Source organism: Scyliorhinus torazame, chromosome 9 (assembly GCF_047496885.1).
Source record: "Scyliorhinus torazame isolate Kashiwa2021f chromosome 9, sScyTor2.1, whole genome shotgun sequence".
Lineage (NCBI taxonomy): Eukaryota > Metazoa > Chordata > Chondrichthyes > Carcharhiniformes > Scyliorhinidae > Scyliorhinus > Scyliorhinus torazame.
This window is the reverse complement of record NC_092715.1, coordinates 160085703-160104538: the sequence shown is the minus strand read 5'-3', so window position 1 is coordinate 160104538 and position 18836 is coordinate 160085703. Positions and strand designations below refer to the sequence as shown.

Genomic DNA, 18836 nt, shown 5'->3' with positions numbered 1-18836 from the left:
GCGCACGTCGATGACCTGCAGCGGTGGCGCCGTACAACATGCCAGATAGTACCACCCCCCGCCTGTCCCCCAAGCCCTCGACGAAGCCCCCACGGCCAGCAGCACGGCTTCCTCCCCGAACTGTGGCACTGCTGGACACCTTCTGCAGCCACCACACCGGGTTCATGAAAACTGAGAGCACACGTGTCACGCGCCATCAGGAACCCGGCCCATCGGGGGCAGAGCGTCGGGAGAGGGCCTTCAGGTAATGTCTTGAGACCATCCCAATGGCGTGCGGTGTACTCCTCCATGACACCGTTTTGGAGGGGGCGGAACATCCAAACACAGGCACCGCCCCCGATTCGGTCGTAAACAGGGATTCTCCGCCCAATCGCCGATTATGATATCGGCGATAGGACGGAGAATACCGCCCATAATCTCACAAACGGAAAATCCGGCCCTATGTTTTCTAAGAAGATACTGTTAAACTACTTCAAACAGTGAAATATTATGGATGTCTCACTCTTGTTCAAAGTGTCTCTGTATAACAAATTGTGTAAGATACAACTGAGAAAGAAACCATCATTTGAGCAATGACCATAGTACAATTTGTAATCTGGGCAATAAATTATTAATTTAACAGGAATGTACAACAAAAGGCATACAGTAAGCAGGAATGCATACAATATGCAGGGATATCAAGTGGGCCTGGTTTTCAATTTCCATTCAATCGACAAATATTCACATCGAAAGTAGTCAACTAAGTGGAATCGACTGTGTTTGCATCTCACTGTTATCAGGTTCCTATATTTGCCATGGACAGTTTTGCCGAGCCGGTCTACTGTCACTGCCATATGAAACCAGGCCATATTTTTAAATCTAAGGGTGAGATCATGTATCGTGCTCTTTTGACATTGCATTAGTCCTACACAGCTCAACTTAAAAGATAACTGAGGCTGAAAGATGGACAAGAATTTATCACAAGGAGCTCTGGATCGAGCCATAAATTAGTAATTGAAATTCTATAGTTTTATACCTTCACTGCCACCAAAGTTTTGTCTTCTTCTGTGCAGAGGTTATGACATTCAGCAAGGAACACTTTGCCAAAGGCTCCTTCACCCAACTCCCTCTTCAGGACAATGTTGTGCCGTTTGATGTTTCGGACAACTGTTCAAACATAAGAATACTATTATGGCTATAATAAATTTTAAATCAAACAACCATTTCTTCTAATATATTTGAGCAGGAACAAAGGACATTCAAGTATTTAATTGCTCTGCCTTATATTGATTCACAATTAGGAGAAGTGTGAAGTGTGATTTCGGAAGATTGATCAAACAATGCACAACAAAGACTTCATTCGAACCATTTGATTGCCTCATTGCCATACGGATGGACTCATAGAATTTACAGGGCAGAAGGAGGCCATTCGGCCCATCGAGTCTGCACCGGTCCTTGGAAAGCCCACACCTCCACCCTCTCCCCGTAACCCAGTAACTCCAGCTAACCTTTTTGGACACTAAGGGCAATTTAGCATGGTCAATCCACCTAACCTGCACATCTTTGGACTGTGGGAGGAAACCGGAGCACCCAAAGAAAACCCACGCAGACACGGGGAGAACATATAGATTCCTCACAGACAGTGACCCAAGCCGGGAATCGAACCTGGGACCCTGGAGCTGTGATGCAACAGTGCTAACCAGGGTGCTACCGTGCTGCCCCTCACGGACTGAGGTAAGCCACCTTAAATTAGTACTCTCCTGGTATCATGTCGTGTTAGGTACACTGGTATAACACTGGCTGCAACTGGATGCAGCTTAGATCAAAAAGATACTCCAGACCTTGAAGTTAGTTCAATCAGGTTTATTGAACTAATAGCACAGTTAGCACAGTTCTCTGTGAGTTCGACTCTCTGCTAAATTAAATGTGGTTACTCTGTCTGACTGAACCAGACTAGCTCTGAGCCACGTGGTGGAGGTGTGAGATTGTAACAACACCCTTGACTAAATCTCTAGATGTTCATCAGTGGAAAGAGGCGGAGTGTGAGTGCCTCTTGTCTTTTATAGTCAGATCCCACCCCTGAGTGTCCTGCCTGCTTATTGGTCATGTTGTGTTCTCTGTGTCCATTAGCTGCTTGTCTGTGCCTGCCTGTATATCATTATGTGTGTGTCTGCATGTCATGACAAGTAATACCAATTTAATACACATGTCGTCCAGCAGAAATTGCATCCTGTAACTTTTCTCAGTCAGACCACGCATTGCTATATCTGTGCTTCCATGCATATTTGCACTCGAATTAGGTCTCAACTAACACATTCTCACATTTTTCACTTCTGAATTATGTTATAAAATAACTGAACAGATTGATGTAAACTCAGCTTTTTTTAAAAATGAGTCACAATTTTAGTCTGAATTGTTTCTTTGCATTCCCCTTCACGTCCCCAAGCCGATTGATGAACCGCCTTTGAAAAAAATGTAAATATAATGACATGAAGAGGTTTTACTCCTCCACTTCTTTTCATTTAATGAACGTACATTTGGGGTAATTTTGCCTTTAGCTTCTAGCATAAATATGTGATATCAATTTAGCCATATTATAATGTCTCCTAAAGGTAAAATTACCCTCATTGTTTCAAAATTCAGAATTTAAATTGCAGGTAAAATTCTTTAATTATTAGGCATACTATCACACATTTGTTTGGGTTGCCATGGCCCTCACAGTGGTATTTTATTTGTTAGTGTTTCACATCCTCAAAAAAACAGTAATATGTGCTTGTAATAATAATAATCATCGCTTATTGTCACAAGTAGTCTTCAATGAAGTTGCTGTGAAAAACCCCTAGTCGCCACAGTCCGGCGCCTGTTCGGGGAGGCCGGTACAGGAATTGAATCTGCGCTGCTGGCCTTGTTCTGCATTACAAGCCAGCTGTTTAGCCCACTGTGCTAAACCAGCCCCTTATCTAGGGCGTTGGAATATTTAATGTACAGTTAAGACCCTAGAAAGACTTGATAACTGTAGTAAGGATAAATACACTTTTCTTTGTCAGTTTATGGAGCATGATAAACAAATATTTGTTTTTTAATAGCTCTAAGACTATCACCCATAAAGCATTTTTATTTTCTGAGATTGTATTTAGTAGCAATCCTTGTCACGTATAGTGTCAAGCTCCCTGTCTGTAATGAGATCTGGCTTCAGTATTGTGGGTGTGTTAATAAAGGCTCATTCAGCAGTAGCCAAAAAAAATAACAGAATAAGTCTACTCCTGTTTATTATTAAAAATGAGCTGAAAGGCAACCGGTAAAAGTAGTTTCCATCTGACCATTCTGATGAAAGGTTATTGATGTGGAACGTTAACTCTGTTTCTCTGTGCGTGGTTCATTCAGGAATCAAGCTTTGCTTAGTATAGTTAGGGAGAGAAAGATGGTCAAGTACAGACATTGGAAACAAAGACCTCACAGTTTTGTCCTGACAACAATGCAAGGAGAGATTGAGAATAAAAACAGAAGAGGAAGAAGAAAATCCGTTATGTGTAGATAACATTGAGATGTAGATTGGAGGGATTTTTGAAGTTAGCCAGAGAAGAAGCAAGGCAAAGCCAACAACCTTATTAAGGCTATGGTGACAGCGAACAAACAAGCAAATGCTTTAATTTGTCATATGATCCTTCCGTTAAAGATATCTTTTTAAAAGTCATATACCTCTAGGGGAATCCTAACACACCATCCTAACTCATCACCATTACTTCACAGTCACTGGGTCAAAATCATGGAATGTCCTCCCTAACAACATTGTGGGTGTACCTTCACATGTACTGTAGCGGTTCAAGAAGGTGTTTCACTGACACTTTTCAACAGCAGTTAGAGATGGGCAACAAATATTCATCTTGCTCGCGACGCTCACATCGCATGGCTGAAAAATAATCGAGGGCTGAATTGTACAGGAGTGTGTATTGTTAGCCTACTGTTACAAACCACCATTTCAAATTGACCGACTTCCACTCCATGGATTTTCACATTGGATTTAGGAGGGAAAACAAAACTGGGCATCATCTTGGGGTGGGTGCTCCTAAAAAGATGCAGACCCCCCCCCTCCCACCTCCTTTCCACTTTTTAAATTGATGCGTTTTAAGAAAAGAGTTGTCACTCTCACCCACCTGCCCATGCCAACTGTAATATGGCAAGGACAACATGATATTTGGGTCAGTTGGCTTATTAACAAGCTCAATTGCCACTTTTTTTTTTAAGATTGGCGTGCTGCTGATTTCAGCCACCTACCCACCTGCCTACTCTTTTATGGGAACCGTTGGGGTGGATAGAAAGTTGGTGGGCTAACAATTGTCATATTTTATGTGTCCTTCGGCTGAAAACACACGAGTTTGGGGGGGGGGGGCGGGGGGGGGGGGGGGGGGGGAAGGGTGTTGGGCTCGTAAAATCCAGCCCCTAACTGTCTCTTCCTAGTATATTCGTGTTTTTGGAACAGCATAGAAACTTTGCTCTACAGACCTCTGGTTAAACGTATAATCAGCCTCCCATGATCTCATCAGACTCTAATCTCTGTACTTAAAGAAACCCCCCCACTGGCTTTAGGTTGGGTTTTTGTCATGCCAGCTCAGAAAGGCAATTTAGGATTAGAATCCCCAGGAAGTCAGGAGGATAGGTGTGGAATTGTTCCATGGGGTTATTTGAAGTGCTCGGCTGCCTAGTTTCCAGTAGGCGGGCATTGTTAAAATTGGCACTTCAATGTCACTATCATGTGAAATGGTTAGATGCAAAGTCGATGTGCAATGTGCCACAACTTCAAGCTCTAAGGAATTTTCCTTATTGCACCAAGATTTCTCTTCTTACACTGGCCATACTGTAATCTTTCTGAGTGAATTTCTCAATCATTGCCTAGTTAGGGATAATTCCTCCAAAACAGCACATATTTTCAAATATGTCAAGTGAGACAAGCTTAAGGTTCTTCATTGTGCTAGTCGCAACCTCATCAAAGGTTCAATTCTACACCATCATTCTGTCTCAAGAAGGGTATTAGCTCAAAATCTACATAAAATTAGAATTATAAAAAACACAAAAACATACAGAACCAATATAAATGAAAGCGTGTGCAATTAAAGTTCACTGCTGTGATATTTACATCTACCCAGCATGATGTGCTGTATTGTCTCATGTATTGAAGCGCCACAATAGGCTCATTCATGATCTAACAGTGGCCTTCAGTGATCAGTTGTCATCTCTACACAATGGTGCATGGCACATTCTTGTGCTTACCTTAAATGGCCAAAATTGAGCATCATTTTATATTAACTAAGCTATACAATATTACTACACCACCGGACTGAAGCGGTTCAAGAAGGCAGTTCACCAGTCAAGGACAATTAGGAATGGGCAATAAATACTGGCCTAGCCAGGGATACCCACATCACACAAATGAATTTTAAAAAAAACGACTTTCCCTCCCTCGGTTCATTTATGTAATCTTGTGAAAGTTAGCTCCTCCTTCAGGTATCGTACCCATTGGATGTCCATGATTATGCTTGGTAAGACATTGCAATGATTTTTCATTGTCTTCTGCAGTTGTCAATGAACTCAATCAGTGATATGTACACTCCCACACACATGTACGCATAGATTTTTCAGAATAACAACAAGAAAATTATAAATATACCAAAGCTTTCCCTCCTCAAAAAGATAATATTATTTATGTTACTCTAGAAATCACAATAGAAAACCCAACTATCTATTCTGTAACAACAATTTTCATACTAATCAAACCTAGGTTACATCCTACGTTTTATAGTCTGGTGTAAATAATTTCTTGCAGACCAACTAACTGACCACCTTGACATTACTCAAACTTTTCTTTTAAGCTGTCCTTTTACAGCAGCTGCCTCGGCTGTTTACCAATTTTTGCCTTTCTGTTTGCCTTCCACTCTTTTTCTCCATCTGCCTCCATATAAATCTCACACATTATTATTGCTGATTGTTATCTCAGGATCTCACAATTTGTCCTCACCTTTTTCGTCACTTCTTCCCAAATCAGTGTCATCATCCCCATTTCCTCTTTATAAGCCTACCGCTTGCTATTCTGTCTCACATATTATTTATTCCCTTTTCCCTATCCACCTCTCTCTAAGTATTACTTGTTTTTTACGTCTCTCACTTCTTGCTTTTCTTTTCGCCTTCCAGGGATGACTGAAGCCAGTTTTGAGGTTTTGATCCTTTGATAGCCATAGAACCTAGCTCATCTGTTCCAGCTTTTAAGGCAAAGGACAAAGAGCAGGTCAAAAGAGGGGCAATGGACTGGATCTTGGGAGGGAGAGGAAGCAAGGTAGGAGATGGAAGCAGCAAGGGTGGTTTAGAATGGAGTTTCTTCAAAATACTTTTCCTGACACGGTCATACTGGATCTAAATCCTGGCCTCAAAGGAAGAAATTACTTTGGTTGAGAAGAAGCCAGGTGCATGGGCACTGAATAGATTGGTAAGCTGGGTCCTGGAGCCTGCAATTTGCACTTGAGCTTGGATGATGCAGATTGGCATTGGCTACTTCTGGGTCAAGGGTGTGTGAGAAGAGATAGAACCAACAGTCCTCCCTCTATCTCATAACCATGTTGCAATATTTCCGCAAAGTAATGGCATACTGCTATCCCTGAAAGGCATATTACAACAAATCACAAGTTTACGTGCAGTAGGGCATTATTTTTAAGGCCGTAATTCAATTCAAAGACATTCAATTGAAATGATGATTAGAGAATCACATGTGGGGTCAAACTGTTCAGAGGCGATTCGATGATCAAAACCCGAAAACCATTCACCCACCACGTTTTTGTGGTGTACCTGGCAGGTTTCTCCTCTTTGGATGGGGTTCTAATAGGACTTCTATGCACAGCTCTGAATCTTTCCCAACATAACTCATTTCACTGAGTCAGAGGGGGTTCATTGTGCACACCAAGTTCTTTGTAGGATTCCCACTGTCAGAGAGGAGCTCAAATGTAGGATCAGATAATCCTGTGGCGATGTAGCACCAGAAGAGATATCCAATACCGTAAAGAGGCAGGAACAATCAAAGGTAAGATCTACTGCTTCACCTGTACCATTGACTGAGGCTGGTGCTGTCAGTAGCTAAGTCCTTGGGGTGAACTTGAAGAAGAGGAGGACGTGACAAGACTTTTTCCCTCTAGCTGAAGAACACAAAGGGTGGAATTTTACTGTCCTTTCCATCGGCGGGATTTTCCGGTCCAGCCAAAGTCAATGGACTTTTGATTGGCTCTCTGCATTTTACAGCCCCGTCCCCACTGCAATGGTGTTGCAAAGTTCTGCCCTCTACTGTCTCTTTCTGAGGTCGGCTGTAACTTTCCACGTGGTAGTCCAGTTTCCAGTGGGGTTGCAGAGAACAATTGTGCCGTCTCTCCCCATTTGTCTCATATCTAGTGTAATCTCACTTTCCTACCCCCTTTCCATTTAAATATTACTCTTTTATAAATGAATAATTTCCTTTCAGAATATTTATGGAACCCCATTCAAAGCATATATGAATATATTTTGTGAAAATGAGGTGAGTGGTTGACTGTATGGTTGGCTGTCATAGTTTTATGAACTGTCTTATAATGTAAAACTAATCTGTAATAGGAAATGTCTCCTACGTTTTAGGCTGAACTAGGACTTGAGTAGCAATAAGGTTGAAATTACTTCAGTTTGGGAATTTGGTTTGGTGTTCATCCTCAATACTGATACACTGACAAATTTTGTTGTCAATATCCCCCCTCCTCCCCATTCCTGAAGGCTTGAACTCCTCACTATCATACAGGTTCCAGGTATCCTTCATTACCTTATCCAAATAATCACATCTTATTGTGAGCCTAGATACACCAATATGCTATTTGACTGCAGAGGCATCACAATCGGGCGAAATTCTGTACTCCATCAACATCACAACCACCTACTTGCGGAAAAGGTCACCGGTTAGCAATTAAAAACAGGAACCTGGCTGATTTTCCTATCCAAGACTCTCGGGTACTGAGGCCAATTGTATTGTGCCTCAACTGCTGTATCATTTCAGATTAGCTAATTTAGCGCCGAATGAAAGTGAATTATTCAGTTTGAGTTTTAACTCACTGGTGGCGATTCTCCGATCCCCGCGCCGGGCTGGAGAATCGCCACAACCGCGCCCCGACGCCGGCACGCGATTCTCCGACCCGGATGCGCCAAGCGGCCACGTGGATACGACAGAGTCCCGCCGGCGCCGTTCACCCCTGGGCGCTGCCAGCGGGAACTCTACGTGAATGGTCGGGGGGCAGCCTGTTGGTGGGGGAGGGGGGCTCCGTCCCCAGGGGGGCCTCCGATGGGGTATGGCCCGCAATCGGGGCCCATCGATCGGCGAGCCGGCCTCCCACCCCCCCCCCCCGGGCCTACTTTCCTGCGTGGTCGGCCCCTGAACACTGACGCCATGTTGAGTCGGGGCCGGTGCGCGGAAGAAGTCCCCCACCCATGTGCAGATTGGCGCGGCCCAACTGCGCATGCGTGGGTTGGCGCGGCGCCCATTTGGCGCCGGGAAGGGAGGCTGGAGCAGCGTGAATCGCTCCAGCACCACACTGGCCCCCTGTGGGGGACAGAATCGGTCGTACCCGGGCCTGGTTCACGCCGTCGTGAAACGCGACGGCGTTCATGCGCGGACACTTGGGCTCCATCTGGGAGAATCGCCCCCACTATCTTTTTTGCATCTTTTGGTATAAGTTGAGGTGACAGAAGAGGAACCGGATAAGTTTATACCCTTGAGCTATGCGGAGACAAAAACAAACCTGCCTTGGTCCTCTTCTTATTTACTGTTCAGTGATCTCAATTAGAAGTATAAAATCACCTAAATTTTGTCATTTATGTAAATTCTAGACTTCCTACATATATTTCCTAATTATTTAAGCATTTAATATAAATATTTAGTAATTGTTCTAGTTTCATGTGGCCAAAGGAGAAGCCAACTTATCGTTTATTTGAAACCTTATTTTTGACCCGTACTGTCTGTGGGTGTCAATAATTGATTTACAGTCCCCACAATCTCAATGTCAGGCCTCAAGCTTTGAGCTTAGATATCAGCCACATACAATTACACTGCCTGTAGCTCTAATAACGCTGCAGGACTTTCACACTAACATTACGAATCACCCCTTCCCCAAAGACCTGTGCAATTTTGTAATTATGGCATTAATTGAGTGCCACAGAGTTCAGGGTCTGCAATATTTCATATTTATAAAGGCTATAAACATCATGTTCAGACAGTAAAGATATGTCAACAAGCAGTTGAAGCAAATGCAATCCTCCACAGCCCTGACCTACAATTCCCTTCATCACAGGCAGGGATCTGGTTCAGCAGAAAATATGGTCGAGTTCTGCGTAAATCCTGACCATTGCAATACATGAAGTTACAACTCCATTCCACAGCTTTGAAAGTACAGAGCCCAAAGAGAACAGAATTTTCATTGTAAAATGATTGAAAAGGATTTAATAGACATCCCCCAAAGTTATAAAAATATCTAACAAGATCCTAAATCAGTCACAACTAATGGCAATATCTCTGTATTGAGATTCCATCATCTATTGGCTAGACAAGACCTGTCTGTCACTGCAGTAAGTAACCTCATTCTCTGCAGATTCTTTTTGGGATATCTTATGCTTGATTCTTTATATTACGACTATCAAATGTCAAGGGCTAGGATGAAAGCTATTTGGCTCAATTTTAAAGACTGCTAATTATCATAGACCCACCCCCATTCATTGTCAAGATCAGATTTATTGAATTTCTGCAACCACAGCCACTTAGACCATTGCAGAATGGCACTGGAGAGCTTAGAACTAAGTGAAGTATTCAACTGCGAACACAGTTTGCATAAAATTCCACATAAATAAAACTGCATGGGCGAAATTCTCCTGCCCGCCCCGCCACATTTCGACCCCGACCGGCCGGCGGGAGTCTCCGTAACACCGGCCGGTCAATGGGGTTTCCCATTGTGGGGCAGCCCCACGCCATCGGGAAACCCCCCGGCGCCGGCAAAACGGAGACTCACGCCGGCGGAGAATGACGCCCCTTATGTGTCAAAATCATTGAAGGAGAGTCAGAGTCAAATGTAGTTATTTTGGCACAACCTGATTACAGGTCGAGGGATTGTACTGGTCTATTTAAACATTTAAGTCCAGTAATGGGAGATTCAAGAACTTCTTGTCGGCTAGAGAAATCTGAGGCGGGATTCTCCGACCCCCCGCCGGGTCGGAGAATCGCCAGGGGCTGGCGTGAATCCCGCCCCCGCTGGTTGCCGAATTCTCCGTCACCGGATATTCGGTGGGGGTGGGAATCGCGCCGCGCCGGTTGGCGGGCCCCCCCCGGCGATTCTCCGGCCCGCGATGGGCCGAAGTCCCGCTGCTGGGATGCCTGTCCTGCCGGCAAGAATCAAACCACCCCTCTTGTCGGCGGGACAAGACGGCGCGGGCGGGCTCCGGGGTCCTGCGGGGGGGGGGGGGGGGGGACGCTGGGCGATCTGGCCCCGGGGGGTGCCCCCACGGTGGCCTGGCCCGCAATCGGGGCCCACCGATCGGCGGGCCTGTGCGTGGGGCACTCTTTTCCTTCCGCCTTCGCCATGGTCTCCACTATGGCAGAGGCGGAAGAGACCCCCTCCACTGCGAATGCGTGGGGATGCCGTGAGCGGCCGCTGACGCTCCCGCGCATGCGCCGCACGGCAAAGTCATTTCCACGCCAGCTGGCGGGGCACCAAAGGCCTTTACCGCCAGCCGGCGGGGCGGAAATCAGTCCGGCACGTGCCTAGCCCCTCAAGGTGAGGGCTCAGCCCACCAAGATGTGGAGAATTCCACACCTTTGAGGCGGCGCGATGCCGGACTGATTCGCGCCGTTTGTGGCGCCGGTCGGCGGACATCGCGCCGATTGTGGAGAATCCCGTCCCTGATCCTGCAATAGTCTATCTTATTATCAGAAAATAAAATATTTTACCACTTACCCCAATCCATTAGACAAACTGAAATTTTTTCAAATACACTTAGAGTACACAATCAATTTTTTCCAATTAAGGGGCAATTTAGCGTGGCCATTCCACCTACCCTGAACATCTTTGGGTTTTGGGGGCGAAACCCACCCAAACAGACAAATTGAATTTTTCTCTTTCAGGCAAAATTGAGAAAAATACTAATTGTATTTAGTACTGTTTTCGCTGAATGCTTTTCCAGCATTTTCTTTTTCTGAACAAATTTAAGATTGTCACATAGCATTTTAACATTGTTTAAATCACAGATTTCAAGGTGGGAAATGACATGCAAGCAAGCAGCAATATAAAAAGGAATCAAATCATCTAACCTTATGTCACATCAACAGGGCCAGCTCTTCAAATATATAAAAATTCATTTCCTAATGGGTAACAGGGCAAGGAAACCTCTCATTTTACAGACATACAGGGCGGGATTCTCCCATCTGAAGGCAGAGTGTTGACGCCATCGTAAAAACCGGAGAGTTTAACAACGGCGTCATTGAACTGCTATGTGTAGCGACCCTCTGCCCTAAAGGAGGCCAGTATGGCACTGGAGCGACCCACGCCGCTCCAGCTGCCGATACCGGTGTCAAATGGACGCCACGGGTCTGCGCATGTGCGCTGCGATGGTGCAAATGCGTGCATGCGCAGTAGCCTCCTTCTCTGCGCCGGCCCCGACGCAACATAGCGTAGGGCTACAGGGACCAGCGTGGAGCAAAAGACACCACAAAGGTCACCGGAGAATCGGCGGACCAGCGTCGGGGCGGCGCCGCGCGATTCGCGCCCGGCCCGGCGATTCTCCGACCCTGTGTGGGCTGAGAGAATCCCGCCCATAGTTTAGACCAGAAGTATTGTTTCCTCCCAAAGCATCCATCTTCACAAAGGAAGATATGAATAATGTACCGGAAGTCCTGAGAAACACAAGTTTTAGTGAGGAGCTGAAGGAAATTAGTATTAGAAGAGAAATGGTTTGGGGGCAATGAATGGGATTGGAGGCGGATAAATCTCCAGGGCCTGATAATCTTCTTCCTAGAGTACTAATGGAAGTAGCCCTAGAAATAGTAGATCCACTAGTGATCATTTTTCAAAATTCTTTGGACTCTGGAATGATTGGAGGGTCGCTAATATAACCCCACTATTCAAAAAGGGAGGTAGAGAGAAAACAGGAAACTATAGACCAGTAAGTAACCTTCGTAGTAGGGAAGTTGCTAGAGTACATTATCAAGGATTTCATGCACAGCATTTGGAAAGCCGCAGTGTAATCAGACAAAGTCAGCATGGATTTACAAAAGGAAAATCATGCTTGACAAATCTACTGGAATTCTTTGAAGATGTAACTAGGAGGGTGGACCAGGGAGAACCAGAGGATGTGGTTTATTTAGACTTTCAGAAGGCTTTCAACAAGGTCTCAAAAAGCAGATTACATGTAAAGTTAAAGTGGATGGGCTGGGGTTAGTGTCTTGGGATTGATAGAAAGCTGGTTTGCAGACTAGGAAGCAAAACATTGGAATCAATAGGTCTTTTTTCGAGTGTATGGCAGGTACTAGTGGGGTACCACAGGGATCTGTGCTAGGAACCTAATTGTTCACATTATATATTAATCATTTGGACAAGGGAACTAAATGTAGCATCTCTAAATTTGCAGATGATATAAAATTGGGTGGGAGGGTGAACTGTGAGGAGAATGCAAAGATGCTACAGCGGAATTTGGACAGGCTGAGTGAGTGGGAATGTGCATGGCAGGTGCAGTATAATGTGGGTAAATGTGAAGTTATCTACTTCGGTAGCAAAAATAGGGAGCAGATTATTATTTGATTGTGTATAAATTGAGAGAGGTAGATACTCAGCGAGACCTTGGTGTCCTCGTGCATCGGTCGATGAAAGTAAATGCACAGGTAAAGCAGACAGTAAAGAAGTCAAATGGTATGTTGTCCTTCAGAGCGAGAGTATTTGATTATAGGAATAGGGATATTTTACTGCAATAGTATAGGGCAATGGTGAGGCCACACCTGAACTATTGTGTGCAGTTTTGGTGTCCTTATCTGAGGAAGGATGTTCTTTCTATGGAAGGAGTGCAGCAAAGGTTTACCAGGCTGATTCCTGGGATGGCAGAACTGTCATATGAGGAGGGACAAAGTTGGTTAGGATTATATTCATTGGAGTTTTGAAGAGTGAGAGGGGATCTCATAGAAACCTGTAAAATTCTAACAGGATTAGACAGCGTAGATTCAGAAAGAATGTTCCCAATGGTGAGGGAGTCCAGAATTAGGGGTCATAGTTTGAGGATGAGGGATAAACTAGGACTGAGGTGAGGAGAAATTTCTTCACCCAGAGAGTGGTGAATCAGTGGAATTCACTACCACAAAAAGTAGTGGGGGAGAAAATATTGCATAATTTCAAGAAGGAATTAGATATAGCTCATGGGGCTAATGGACCAGAGGATATGGGGGAAGACGGGATCAGGGTATTGAACTTGCTGATCAGCCATGATCATAATGAATGGCGGAACAGGCTTGAAGGGCCAAATGGCCTCCTCCTGCTTATATTTTCTATGTATGTTTCCAATACCTTGGGCGCGATTCTCTGAAATGGAGACAGAGTGTTCGCGCCGTCGTGAACGCCGTCGTAACGGCCCCTATCCCGACCGATTCAGGGCGCAATAATGGGCTAGGAGCGGCGCCGCATCATTTACGTGCGCCAGGCCTTGGCGCCGCGTAAAGGCGGTGCCACATACATGACGCGGCCGGCTGCGCATACATGACGGGGCCGGCGCCCCATAAGTGGCGTCACCCACGCATGCGTGGTTGCCGTCCTCCCCGAGTCCGCCCCGCAAGAGTTGTCAGACAGATCTTGCGGGGGTGCAGAAGAAAGGAGGTCCTCCTTCAGAGAGGCCAGCCCGACGATCAGTGGGCACCGATCGCGGGCCAGACCCCATTTGAGACCCCCCCCCGGTACAGGATCCCCCCTCACCCCCCCACAGGCCGCCCCCCCCCCCAGCATTCCCGCGCTGTTCCCGCCGGCAGCGACCAGGTGTGGATGGCGCCGGAGGGAACCAGCTGTTTTGGGCAGGTCGCTCGGCCCATCCGGCACTGAGAATTGCGGGGGTACCGGTGAATCGCCATTTTGGCTGTCTCGGGCGAACTACTGGACCGCGCCACGCAAAACGTGATTGTGCCGATCTGGCCGCTTCCGTGAATCGCGGGAGGGTGTCGGACCGGCGTCGCGGGAAAATTTGGCGACCCAGGCGATTCTCTGAAGCGGCACGGGAGCAGAGAATCGCGCCCCCTACATTTGGGGCAAAATTCTCCCCCAACGGCGCGATGTCCGCCGACTGGCGCCAAAAACGGCGCCAATCAGACGGGCATCGCGCCGGCCCAAAGGTGCGGAATGCTCCGCATCTTGGGGGGCCTAGCCCCAACATTGAGGGGCTAGGCCGACGCCGGAGGGATTTCCGCCCCGCCAGCTGGCGGAAATGGCGTTTGTTGCCCCGCCAGCTGGCGTGGAAATGTGGCGCATGCGCGGAAACGTCAGCGGCCGCTGACAGTTTCCCGGCGCATGCGCGGGAGCGTCAGCGGCTGCTGAAAGTTTCCCGCGCATGCGCAGTGGGGAGAGTCTCCTCCGCCTCCGCCATGGTGGAGGCCGTGGCAGAGGAGGAAGGGAAAGAGTGCCCCCACGGCACAGGCCCGCCCGCAGATCGGTGGGCCCCAATCGCGGGCCAGGCCACCGTGGGGGCACCCCCCGGGGTCAGATCGCCCCGCGCCCCCCACCCCCAGGACCCCGGAGCCCGTCCACGCTGCCTGGTCCCGCCGGTAAATACCAGGTTTGATTTACGCCGGCGGGACAGGCAATTGGCAATTTCTGGGCGGGACTTCGGCCCATCCGGGCTGGAGAATTGAGCGGGGGGTCCCGCCAACCGGCGCGTTCCGATTCCCGCCCCCGCCCAATCTCCGGTATCGGAGACTTCGGCGGGGGCGGGATTCACGGCGGCCAACGGCCATTCTCCAACCCGGCGGGGGGTCGGAGAATGACGCCCGTGGACTCATTTACTAGAGACACTGTGGTTGTGGGATTACATTGGGACAGAAGTGCAAACACAAACAAGGTTGAAAAGATGGAAAAGAGACTTGGGTGGGATTTTCCATGTGTTTTGTGGTCACGCCATTGTCAAAGGGCATTCCCGTTGAATGCACTCCTCGCTTGCGGGAAACCCGCGGCGGGATTGTGCCATTGACAGGACCAGAAGATCCCTGCGTGAACAGCTGGAAAGTTTTGGCCATGGATTTATATAGCCTTTCATGGCCTCTAGAGTGTCCCAAAGTGTTTTAGAGGCGATGTCCGCCGACTGGCGCCAAAAACGGCGCCAATCAGACGGGCATCGCGCCGGCCCAAAGGTGCGGAATGCTCCTCATCTATGGCAGCCTAGCCCCAACATTGAGGGGCTAGGCCGACGCCGGAGGGATTTCCGCCCCGCCAGCTGGCGGAAATGGCGTTTGTTGCCCCGCCAGCTGGCACGGAAATGTGGCGCATGCGCGGAAGCGTCAGCGGCCGCTGACAGTTTCCCGGCGCATGCGCGGGAGCGTCAGCGGCTGCTGAAAGTTTCCCGCGCATGCGCAGTGGGGAGAGGCTCTTCCGCCTCCGCCATGGTGGAGGCCGTGGCAGAGGAGGAAGGGAAAGAGTGCCCCCTGTGGGCACTAAGTGTTGTTGAAGAGTAGTCACTATTGTAAGGTAGATTTCGACCCCAATGTGTACAGTGCAGGAACAGAGCAGCCAGAAAGCAAACTGAAAATAATATAAACCAATCTGCACTACTTTCATTCAAAGCTGATATTTTAAAGTAAATAGTTTACACTGGTCTTGCTGGATAAAAAAACAACCATAACTTATTTGTAACACTTAATGCACAGAACTGAAGCTGAGATTTTCAATTTGATCTTAAAGGCTTCTTAAGTCAGTTTTCTGTTGGACATTTCGGCGTTTTTGTTTTGCCGATCGGGATTTCTTCGGCCATTGGGGCCTGAGGGACGGGGGCCCGGGTCATGCCGGTTTGGAGCCGGTGGGGAGCCCCGTGGTTGGAGGAGCAGGGGCATCGAGCCCGAAGCAAGCAGCGGGGAAGGAGTTTGGCCTGAGGCGAGGCCCGCAGCCAGGACAAATGTAGAGGGGGAGCAGCACACACCGGGGTGGCCACCCCTGAAAATGAATGTTTTGGATGTTTGAAGTCCAGTCCCAGGGGAAGAGATTTTTTGAACTTTGACTTTTGAATTTTTTTAATGAATTTTTTTTATTACTACTTTTTTTAATTTTTTAATTTTATTATTTATTTATCTCGTGATTGAAGAAAGAAGGAGAAAAATACTAAGTGGTTAAGGGATGTCAAAAACAGCTGTGAAGGGAGGGAACGCTGGCTCGCCACCGAAGGAGAGGACCAGTAAAAGCGCTGACAAAATGGCAAATGCCGGACCGCGTGGCGGGGCCACACGACTTACTGTGGAAAGGATTCGCGAGGTGATGGCTGTGGAGCTGGAGAAGCAGTTTGCGAGGCACATGGAGGCGTTGAGGAAGGAGATGGCAGTCGCACTGAAGTCATTGGTGGAGGAGGCAATCGCCCCGGTGAGGGTAGCTGTGACAAAGACATCGGCCAAGATGAAAAGATGAAGGAAGTTGAGGAGGCCATGTCGCAGCACAGCGACCTGCTCACCTTGATGGGGGACGAACTGCTGAGGGTGGTGGAGGTCAACAGAGGACTCCGAGCAAAGCTCGAGGATTTGGAGAACCGCTTGAGGTGGCACAATCTGAGGATTGTGGGATTGCCCGAAGGGAAAGAGGGCTCAAGGCCAACAGAGTACTTTGCTGAGATGCTGGCGGAGTGGAGGGGGGAGGGTGAAGGCCCCTCCCGGTATAAACTGGACCGAGCTCTTTGGTCGTTAAGGCCGAAACCCGAAGTAAATGAGCCACCGAGAGCAGTAATTATCTGCTTCCATAAATACCGCATGAAGGAGAAGGTGTTAAGCTGGGCGAAGCAGAAGCAGGAGGTGCGGTGGGATGGTGCTGGAGTTCGTATTTACCAGGACTTGACGGTGGAGTTGGCGAAGAGACGAGCGGCGTTCAGCCGAGTGAAGGTGGCATTGTACAACAAGGGACTGCGATTTGGTATGGTATACCCGGCAAAGCTGAGGGTGACATACAACGCCAAAGATTTTTATTTTGAAACAGTGGAGGCGGCTGTCATAATATCCACTCATGTATATAATGAGATGCAGACAGGCAGTGATTGACATATAGGATGACCAGTAAGCACACAACACCGCACAGCCAATCACCAGACAGGACACACCCACTTTAAAGCCAGAGGGCACTAGGTTTCCCGCTCTCTTGGGACCAGCCACTGAGACAGTCAGAGTCCACGAGCTAGCAAGTGCAAACACCATGCGGTAGCTAGTAAGTCTGGTCAGGCTAGTACAAGGTCACTAGTCAGATCAGTATAGTGTCGACCCACAGCTGAATATGTACAGCAGTTCATCTAGTTGAATAAAACAGTGTTGGATCTTCTCCTGTGTTAGACGTCTGTTTCTAACTTCCCTGCATCGAGTGCAGTCCACATCGAACCTACCTGCCTAACACATCATGGTACCAGAGTGATATTGATCTTGACGGACCTACCTTGAGTGAATCAGCATCGACCACCAGCAGCTATCCAACGAAATGAAAAACATCCAGCGTCCTCCGCAGCTCCGCATCTCCGGCAGCCTCGGCGTCAATTGGAAAACCTTCAAGCAAAAGTTTCTCTTGTACATCGAGACCTCCAACCTCAAGGCAGCATCGGTTGCCAGGAAGATCGCGCTATTTCTCTCCACTGCGGGGGACCACGCCATCCATATCTACAATTCGCTTACGTTCGCCGACGGCGAAGACAAAACGAAATTCAAAACAGTCCTGCTGAAGTTCGACAGCCACTGCGACATTGAGGTGAATGAGAGCTTTGAATGGTACATCTTCCAGCAGAGGCTTCAGGGTAAGGATGAACCTTTTCAGTCCTTATTGACCCATCTCCGCATCCTAGCGGAGTCATGTTATCATGACTCGACGGTTGAGTCCTTGAACTGGGATCAGATCGTCTTCATGGTCCACTCCGACTCCCTGCGGCAGCAGCTCCTTAAAATCAAACAGTTGACCCTCTCTGTCGCTATCGAGACGTGCGTTGTCCAAGAGCATGCCAAGAATCGTTACTCCACCAGGGTGGCAGGAACTGCAAAGCTGGCCTCCCACGAGGCAGAAAGGGTGTAGGCCATTGCACAGATGCAGGGCCTGAGCCTCGAGGAGAGTGGCCGTTTTGCGCGCTTTTCTCGGATCCTTGCGCATGCGTGCCATGACCGAGTGGACGACGAGACCGAAAACCCGACTGCGCAGGTGCGTACGTCGGCCGATCGCACTGCGCATGCGCGATGGCGCATGGATCGTGCTGACGTCAGCGTCATGATGTGTCCGAATTGTGGCTCCACTCACTTAAAGCGGCAATGTCCGGCAAGAGGACGCCGATGTCTCCAGTGTGGCAGGTTTGGCCACTACGCAGCCTTCTGCAAATCCGCTCCACCGCTCAGCAGCCAGCGATCCCAGCTGCGGCGCAGAAGTGTCCGCTCAATACAACAAGGCATGCCAGATTCTGATCCCGACAGCCCAACGGACCCTGATGCTGACTGCCTCAAGTCTCCATATCGGGTGGGCATCATAACCACACATGAGCTGGCCTCCACCACACCTGCGCAACGCCTCTCGATCCTCAGTGTGGATCCCGACGACGAATGGTGTGCTGTCCTCACAGTTAACAAGGCTCGCATCCGA

The 18836-nt window shown here is 48.1% G+C and overlaps 1 protein-coding gene across 3 annotated transcripts in view; it reads right to left on the bottom strand.

Moving 5' to 3' along the window:
* The window catches only part of ntrk2a (neurotrophic tyrosine kinase, receptor, type 2a), a 358867-nt gene that overhangs the window by 86266 nt on the left and 253765 nt on the right, over positions 1-18836 (bottom strand). For all 3 annotated transcript variants that reach the window (XM_072516690.1, XM_072516692.1, XM_072516693.1), the window contains exon 13: positions 1016-1146. In XM_072516690.1, the coding sequence (XP_072372791.1) occupies positions 1016-1146 (131 nt within the window). The remainder of the gene's footprint in view (positions 1-1015; positions 1147-18836) is intronic.